Genomic DNA, 9,222 nt, shown 5'->3' with positions numbered 1-9,222 from the left:
GGGTGTTGTGACTGCGGAGAGAGGCCGGGAATGTTAAGTTGATGCAGGACTGAAAACCAAAGAATTTGTGCCTGAGGCACAAGCCGTTTCTTTTTCATTTCGTGCCCGTCAGTTGGAACTAATTCTGCACAGAATTTCAAGTGAGCCCAAGAGGGATTATCTGTGAAATGCCCGCGGTCTCAAATGGGCAGTTTATTTAGGCCTCTGGACAGGATTTAGTGTGGGCTCTGATGTGTGCAGATTCCAGGGTTATCCTTCTTTTGATCGTGCTTTACCTATGGAAAAAAATCTTTGCAAACAATCCACTTTTACTTATGTGAAATTAAAGCCACTTTTTCTGTGTGAATAATACATTTGAGTGCTTCCATATAGTGTGCTGGCTTCTTTTTTTTATCCCATCTTGTTGCAATTTCCTCCTTTAGACCTCTTTGAAATGGGCTGTAATGTTTTTAAAAAAAAAATCTTTGGATGCTGAGGTTTGAGTGGAGAAAGGTGGTGTGTAAAATATTTTAAAGCTTCTTTGAATTGCCTTACACTTTCCACCCGGTGTCTGGCATGGGCTACCTCACGTGGCTCTTTCTCAAAGCATACAGAAACTGAACTGTACTTGTTCCTTTTGGATGCAGCAAATGAAAGTGCTGCTTTGGTTTTTCCTGTAAAATGGAGTGTTGGGATCAGGGAACTTCTCAGCTACCCGTAGGAGTGGGTTTCTACAAAGCTCTAACTTTTTTGATCCAGTCTGGAGAGAGAAGTAGAGGATACCCAATATTTGGTCTTTTAATTCTTGATTTGTTTCAAAGGTACAACATACAGGCAGTATTGCACAAGCCTGTGTGAAACTGTAGGCAAGAAAAATGATGCTAAATCTGCTTATTGTAGCTTGGGCTTCCGTCTTGAGCTTCTAGTGTGTTTTTAAGCAGCCCACAGAGATGTGTGGTATCAGTCTTATCTACAGCTAAAATTATTCCTCTGTTTTGTCTAATGTGCTATTAAAGAATGAGGATCTTGCTGCAACCTTTGCCTCTCTTCTGCGGTCCATGAAATTCAATAGTAAAACCATTCTTCCTGTACTGATGAAGAAAGAGTTAAAATAGTTTTACTCAAGCTTTTTATTCCTGGCTCATGTATACTACAATACTGAGTACTTCTTGCACAAAGGCATTTCATTAATCACCCTAGTTTATTCTAGCACTAGAGTTGTGTGGAGTCATTGCACAACCTGATAATGAGCAGATTATGAAAGATGGGCTCTGGAGGGAAGATTTTGTTGGCAAGTCATGTATTTTCTTAATTAATAAGATTTGGTTACCAAGATGAAGGTATGGTCATGTACCTAAAAGAAAAAGACATTCAGAGTCTGTTTCATGTTAGGGAAATCACATATATTTATAAAACAGCTGTATATTATGAATGTGTTTTCTAAAGCCTGGATGAGACAGTAAGCTTTGCTTAAATTGCTAGTATACACTATGAATGTAGAAAGATGTTTGAATGCAAGTTAAATTTAAATAGAAGCTTACAGATAAAAAGAAATGTCATGCTTGCATTGATTTTGTTAAGGAAATTTGTTAAAGGTGTAGTTTGTAAAACTGACGGAAATACTTGCAATAAAAGCACTTCAAACAAAACAGGACCTGCCTACTTTCAAGGAAGTAATTTCTGTAAACTGTGGCATATATTGCAGCACAAGTGGTTCTGTGATAGATCTGAGACACTAGTTCTTGCAGTCTACTTGTACTAACTTCTGTTAAAGAAAGCAGAGCCATTATCTAGACAAGAGCTAAAAGATCAGATAGTCTGGTCCTGAAGATGTTCAAACATATCACTTTGAGTACTTTACCAGCTGTAGTGGAAAAATTCAGTGAACTGGGGGAAAAAATTGTTCTTAAAATTCCTTAGGGAAAAACTTGATTATTAGTTGCAAAGATTGAACATACTTGCTTTTGGGTGTGGAAGAAGTTTTTCTTTTAGATAAGTAGTGCAAGTCTCTTTTGTAGCTCATGATAAATTTCTGCGATTTTGAAACAGTGCCTGGCTTCCTAGAATTAGATGGTTCATTCTTAAAAGTGGAAGTTGCAAGAGTTTCTTAAGAGGCAGTTAAGTTTCATAACATGCGGTATGATCGCTTGTTGCAGATTATTTTCTTCAATTTTTTAGCTTTTGTCTTTGACTCGGTATTCCTTCTTAACATTCCACCACTATTCATTTGAAATTTGTAGACGTGTGTGGATGGAGGTAATATAAATTGATGCAGAGTAATTAAAAAAAAAGAAAAACACAAACTACACTAATTATTTTACTCTTGATTTGTGTGGATCCAGGATTTTGGTGTTCTAATGTACTTTGGCTTGGTTTCCTACAAAAGGGCTGTATTTCAAAGTTAAGGCAATCAGTAGAAGCTATCTGGTAGAGAAGCATGTTAATTGGACCACCACCGCAAAGTTCCAAGTTCTTCATCAGGAACAAAATGTCAAAGATGGTTTGAGAATAGTGGCGATGACTTGCTCTAGTTTTTTTTTTCCCTTATACCAATACTCCAGATACACTTTGCTAGACTTAACATGGAATTCTTATAACAGAACATATTAGAAAAGTATGAGCTGATAGAAGACCAGTAGATGTAGTTAAGATGGCTATATTTAAAGAAAATTGTGTACTTGACTTTAGAATGATTTCTGGTACCTGATAGTTCAATTTTAGGTTATTTCTGTTAGTAGGAAATAATTTAATTAACCTGTAAAGAATTTTTCTTTTTCTTTTCTTTTTTTTTTTTAATTTTCAGGTAATTTATTAAATTTTTCTACCTTTTTTTTATTTCCACACGCTACCATTTTAGGTTGTTTAAAACTTTTTTTACCAAGACCAGGAGTTCATAGAAGTATGGTTAAGTATAAAGTTAATAAAATTAAAGGAATGAAAGCTTTAAACAAGCATGTAAGGCTTATTGATTAACTCAAATACATAAATATTTACTAATATGTTTGAACCACGGTTTAAAGCTAATTCTTTTGGTTCCATGTGTGTGAGTACTTACTAAGGGATGAACACTAACCGGAATTCATATTTTGCTAGTGTTTTGCATGTTTTTATTCTCTTATTGCAGCACTTTTGGGGATGTTGGGAGGGAAGCTTTATTACTACCAGAAGAGGATATTCTGATTAAAATTCTAGTGAAAGTGTTGTCTAATCCTAACATGCATGGTACATGTACATGTGGGAGACAAAATGTGACACTTTCATAGTAAATTTGTTCTGTTTTACAAGTAAGGTCAATTATTTTAAGAGCATTGTGTTAAAGATGAATAAATGTTGGTAGAAGAGAAAATGAGCTGCGACTGCAAGTTATTTTCAAAGCTGGTGCAGATATCTCCATCCATAACCTTCTTACCATTCATCATTCACTTCAGGAGCAACCACTGATGTCAAGAATGATCCTGTTTACACCAGTAATTCTCAAAAAAATGCTACTTTCCACACAATAAAGGTTTTCAAAGAGCCTGCTTATCCTTTTTAAGCTTTTATCTCAAGTGAAAGCCAAGGCTGATACACTCGAGTGGTCAGGTAGTGCCATCCCTTCAAGGTGCCTAAGAACTGCAGTGATCATTACTTGAATTACAGTAATGTAGATAAAAGTAATCGTATGCCCTTTTAATAACACTTCAAATGAAATGTATGCCTTGACTTGGAATACCTCAATATTTGCCATTTGGGAATAACCCTTTTCATGTAACTTTATATTTGCTTGTTGGTATTAGGTGGCATCGTTGCTTCTGAAACGGGCCTGTGTCTTTCTAAGGCAATTTGTGCTGCTGTTGAAAATTGTTGCAAAAGTCATCGCAGATAGTTCGGGGGAGAGACTATCCCAGATACTTGCAAATGTTTGCAACTAGTTCACTATTGCAAACTGACACAGATGTAAATGTAGAAAATGTTGGTTCTTCTCTTAGCCACAGATTAAGCAAATTAGTATTTTACAATGTGTATCTGTTTCAGTAGAAGATGAAGGACAAGAACTGTATTATTTAATGCCCTCTTTAGAAATCAGAATTCTAGTTCTATTAGCTCTACATGGTAAAATTAAATAGTACTGATGTTATACAGTTCTAAATGTTCCAGAACTTTCTGTGAAAGTTAGTCTTGCTTTACCAATCCCTGCCTGTTCAACAGGGCCTGAACAACTCATGATGCACTCATGATGCCACACTTTTAATTCCTTCACTCATTGAGTGGCTGAAGTACTGCGGAAAGCTGTCTTTGTTTCCTCTGCATCAGTGTGAATTTCTGCTGCCAGATAAATCTAAATCGGGAGAGTATGATTTCAGGCACAGAGTCATACTGCTTCCTGTGCTTTGCAGTCACCAATTAGGGTGGTGTTCCTTGGCATGAAGAACAGAGGGCTCCAAAAGATATGTCCTGGAGCTGTCACCAGCGTCTATCTTTTAACATCCACTTTAGCTAGATAAGAAGGCTCCCTTTGTCTCAAAGTACAGCTAGTTGGCACTGGGGTAATGGGAGATGGGATGGGTTATCAAAAACACTTAAGACTGTGTACTTTAATGCTGAGGGGTAGAGGACTGGTAAACTGCTATTTTATAGATATGGTCCTGAGCAAGCAATAATGAGAAGTGGTAATCTTGGGTCTGTCTTGACTTGTAGCCACCCTACATCATGTTGCAGTGCAGCAGAGATTATGTCTGTGCTGTTTTTCCATACCATGAGGTACAAAGTGCAAGATCCCAGAAACGCCAGCAACGACCGGTTTGTTCTTTCAAAGGTAAAATCATAACTGTTACACTGTGCTGTTGTAGTCTTCTAGTAAAGAGCTGTCTGTCTGTGAATTAAATTGACTTGTCTTCCTCAACTTGTGCATACTGATGCTTGCACCTACATGGAAGTCTACTGGCAATATTGGAGAGCTTGGAATTTGTCTACATCAGAAAGACAAATAAAAGCTGGTTGAGTTAAGTTGTAGCATGACTAAAAAATAATTTAAAAGTGTCTATCTAATGTGTCTTGATAAGTCTTAACTTCACCATGTTAAATTGTTCTAATATTAAATAATAGATGTGTTTATATTGTCTGTAAAATCTATCAAGAAATATTAATGTCTGTTTTATTTTAGCATAACTGATTTTCTAACAAGTAAGTCGCAGTTAGCTTTTGTGCTCTACTTCTTAAATGCAGCCATGCTGTTATGCCTGCAGTCAGGTCACAATGTGCACTAATTACTGTCAGCTTTTCAGAGAGCATTATATGAAATAGTTATGGTTGGTTAGTGGGCAGTTTGTATTCCTACCGTGCCAGTATGATACTAAAGGCAATGCTACTTCTGAAGCCACTGTTGTTCAGAAAACACATAAAACCACCATCTGAACTGGCCATTAGCGTTTCTGTCCCCTTTTGCATTGTGCCCTTGCAAATCCCAGGGGCATTTCGGTTATATGACACAGAGGCAGTTGGGGGGCCTTCAGAAAACAAAGCGATGTAAAAAATGGCAGATGAAGTACTCCAGTGAGGCAAGTTCCATCTTTGCATCAGAGTTCCTCATGTGGTGGCTTACAATAGTGCTGCACAGCTGGTGGGATATATCCTTGCATTGGATATAACTGTTGCCACTTGCGATTGCCATTCCGAAATAAGGAATTGGATGAGAAGCAAGTAGCTAATGCTGAAGTGGTAAAGCAATAAGAGTCACTTCTTCATTTTTGCTTTAACCTCTCTCTAGTTAATCAGGGTTTCTGCCCAGAGTTGCTAAATGGCTTCAAACCTCTATATGCTTTTTTGACTCCTAATGACTCCTTGAGTGGAAGATGACTGCTACTTTGCTGTTGTCCACTTGGGCTTGGTTGCAAGGATCTGAGTGTATAAAGGTTAAAACTTGGCTGTTGTCACTCACTGCATCTTACCTTGAATACATGCGTATTGAAGAAGTTCTAATGGCATAACACTTGCTCATCCATCTGCTTAATAGTTTAGTGAACATGCTCTGATCTTTAAACTGGTACCTAAGCAAATTAAATCAAGGTATTTTATTTGGATACCAGACCTACTTTTTGGAATTGGACCTACATGACAGAGAAACCTTCTTACTCTTCCCTGTTGATTGTCTCAAAGACATCCTAAATAGCCTTCAAGAGTGCTGCATTCTTTCAGTCTTAACTGTAGTCAGCTATCTGGGGTGCTCCAAGTAGGTGCATGGGGGACTTGGGGGAAACAAGCATCAATGTGAGTGTTGCGTTGTAGAAGTGTTTTATAATTCAGTCTCTTTTTAGTGGGCATAAGAACCGGATTCCAGGGTTTGTCAGCTTTGTAGAATTTTGCCTTGATACTAGAATATTGTGAAACTTGTGCTGTGCTTATAATTTGTGTTTCTCTCTAGGGTCATGCAGCACCAATTTTATATTCTGTTTGGGCAGAGGCTGGCTTTCTACAAGAAGGAGAATTACTGAACTTGAGGAAAATTGATTCTGTCTTAGAAGGACACCCAGTACCAGTGAGTGCTCATAACCTTTGATATAAGATGGTGTGTCCTGTAAACAAGGAATGCATGTATTTTGCAGCAATTCTTGGTTGCCAGCTACAGTACAGGGAAAGCTAAAGACTTGTAAGAAGGATGATGATATTTATGGCTTCACAACTGAATCAATGTCTGCATTTGAATGAGGTGCAAAAAAGACCTTCATTGTTGTAGTAAAATTCCCCTACATTCTTGCATGTCAGTATTTTCCATTTTAAAAAGGTTTATATAAAGTTTCATCATGGCTTTTCTCTTCCTTTAAGAAGCTTTGAGGTATTTCAGGAGTTTATATCCAGTTTCATCACCTCATTGGTCTTTCCATTCCCAGCCAGTTATTTCAATTGATTCTTTATAACACAAAGTCATCAATTCTTAACTGTTGCCGTCCCAGGCATAGCTGAGAAATTCCTGGGCCTTAGGTACCGTTCCCTCTCAGGAATTAGCTTGTGACACTGATCATCAAGGTACATATAGAAGGGGAACAAGGTAAGATTGAGAGGGACGTGGTCTGTGTTATTATGGCTGGGAAGATGAATTTTGGTGTATGTTGAACCATCTCCTTGCACTGGAATTTAGTTCCTCTGTTTCTTAACTGTAAGATAATAGTTGTCTTTTTATTCTCAGAGACAAGTATTCACTGATGTGGCTACTGGATCCCTTGGTCAGGGTCTTGGTGCTGCATGTGGAATGGCATACACTGGCAAATTCTTTGACAGAGCCAGGTAATTCTGTCTTCATATTTCATGATTATAAGCATTCAATGGGAATATTTTGTGAAAAGAAATTATGTTCTTATCGCAGTCGAGGAAAAAACTCCCTCCTTTACTCTATTCTCCATTACCAGATCTAATTTCAAATTCAGGTTTTAAATTATAGATTACTAGCCTGGTAATTACAAAGCCATTGCCAGTGAAACTACCAAGGATTTAAAGATTAGCAAGAATTAGTTCATATCGGTGTTTCTTTTGTAATGTGACAGCATTACAAGGTGATGTTCCTGAACAGAGAAGACGGTAAGTTGCTGGAGCAGCCTCTTACTTCCAGAGAGTAATTGATAGCCATTTTGAGACTGGTATGTGTCCCCTTAGAAGGAAGACGCAAACTAGAGATGTGTCTGTTTAAAGGCAAATAATGGAGAACATGTATTTAGATAAGGAACTGTTATGGTCAATAATAGCACCATTGAATCATAAAGTAAGGCTTCAAAATGTTATCAGGAAGGCACTCAACTCCACAGAGTTAAAAATTACTGCTTCTGCCATTTGTTTTGTGGACAAGAAAAGTAGATGTCTAAAGGCAAGTCTGTATGGAGGAGAATAGCCTGATGTAGTTGATATATTTTATGTGACAGTTCTAGTACATTCAAGCATAGGCTGCCTAGTTAATGTGTCCCACACTTCACTAGCTTGAAATAATTTCTGTGAAAGATGACTTGCTGATTTTAATTGAGTTTAGCAGATGCTACGTGTGGAAAAAATCTAGCCAATGCTTTCACGACAGAAGAAAAAGGTGGTCTTGCATGCGGTACTGGGGAGCAGCTTATGTGGAAGGAGTTCAGATTTAGCTGAAGGCTGGTGGATTCGGATCAAAAGCCTGTTACAGCTTAGTGTCTAGTAAAAAAAAAAAATTGATAACAGCTATCTTGATTATTTTGTTTTGAAATACATTTGCAGGCTAATTTACTATTCTTTTTAGTTTTAATAGGTAATAAACATTTATAAAGCTTTGTGATCTGAAAAAAAGAGAGTGGTAATAAAAGAAAAATACAGCAGCTGAATGCCACAGAGATCAGGCCATGCTTCTGCTAACTGCGTTTTACCTAAATAAAAAGCTTCAGTCTTAGGAGAAGTAGTCTACAAAGTCATATCATGCTGGTTATCTTTTTCCTGAGTTCTGAATTTGGATATGCAACCTGCTTTAATCTGTAGTTGAGTTCATCCCCAATTTATAGTTTCCTGAAATTAAATTATTAGTCATCCTTCCAGGGAGTATATGGTAGGAACGAGGAAGCAGACAGCAACCTTTCATGCATTGTTAGTGATCTTGCTGAGTCACAGTGACCTGTTCATTCCAGCCTTGCAATAGGAGGCTTAAGACCTGATTTTTTTGAGACAAAGGTTTGAAAAGAACTACAGTATTTCTCATCTTGTTTTTTTCATGTGTAACAGCTCAAAAGTATTTTAATTTAGTCTAAGGTTACATCAGGTTATCTGAGGTGAATGCCTTGAGCGATGGGAGTTGAGTTTGGGGTAGAAAAATCAGTGATTTCTTGCTATGAGCTGTTTTGTGTTTTGCTTCTGATTCATTTTGTGCTTACACATCAAACTTAGTGGGTTGTTTTTTTTTTAATTTCTTCTAGCTATCGAGTCTATTGTCTGCTTGGAGATGGAGAGTTATCTGAAGGCTCTGTTTGGGAGGCAATGGCCTTTGCTGGATTTTACAAGCTTGATAATCTTGTTGCTATATTTGATGTTAACCGTCTTGGGCAAAGTGACCCTGCCCCACTGCAGCATCATGTTGAAATTTACCAGAAGCGCTGCGAAGCCTTTGGGTATGTGATTAGAAGAAGTTTTGTATAGTGTCCCATTTGAAACTGTAGGTTTTGTTTGCTTTTTGGATTTTTTCAAATGAGCTTTCAGCTCTTAAAGGATGCCATCACCAGGAAGGATGGTCTTCCATAATGTCTGCTATTGGTTGTCTTTATT

At 37.5% G+C, this 9,222-nt stretch overlaps 1 protein-coding gene across 2 annotated transcripts in view; it reads left to right on the top strand.

Annotated features, from left to right (window-relative positions):
• Positions 1 to 4,618: 4,618 nt before the first annotated feature.
• Positions 4,619 to 9,222, top strand: part of LOC104464413 (transketolase-like) — a 20,183-nt gene continuing 15,579 nt past the window's right edge. Inside the window, exons 1-4 of one of the 2 annotated variants that reach the window (XM_010077107.1) lie at positions 4,619 to 4,774; positions 6,380 to 6,493; positions 7,142 to 7,239; positions 8,877 to 9,068. In XM_010077107.1, the coding sequence (XP_010075409.1) occupies positions 4,619 to 4,774; positions 6,380 to 6,493; positions 7,142 to 7,239; positions 8,877 to 9,068 (560 nt within the window). The remainder of the gene's footprint in view (positions 4,775 to 6,379; positions 6,494 to 7,141; positions 7,240 to 8,876; positions 9,069 to 9,222) is intronic. The other variant, XM_010077108.1, reaches the window with a different exon arrangement.

The sequence above is a fragment of the Pterocles gutturalis genome, unplaced genomic scaffold (assembly GCF_000699245.1).
Source record: "Pterocles gutturalis isolate BGI_N339 unplaced genomic scaffold, ASM69924v1 scaffold21828, whole genome shotgun sequence".
Classification (NCBI taxonomy): Eukaryota; Metazoa; Chordata; class Aves; order Pterocliformes; family Pteroclidae; genus Pterocles; species Pterocles gutturalis.
This window is presented reverse-complemented; position numbering and strand designations above follow the sequence as displayed.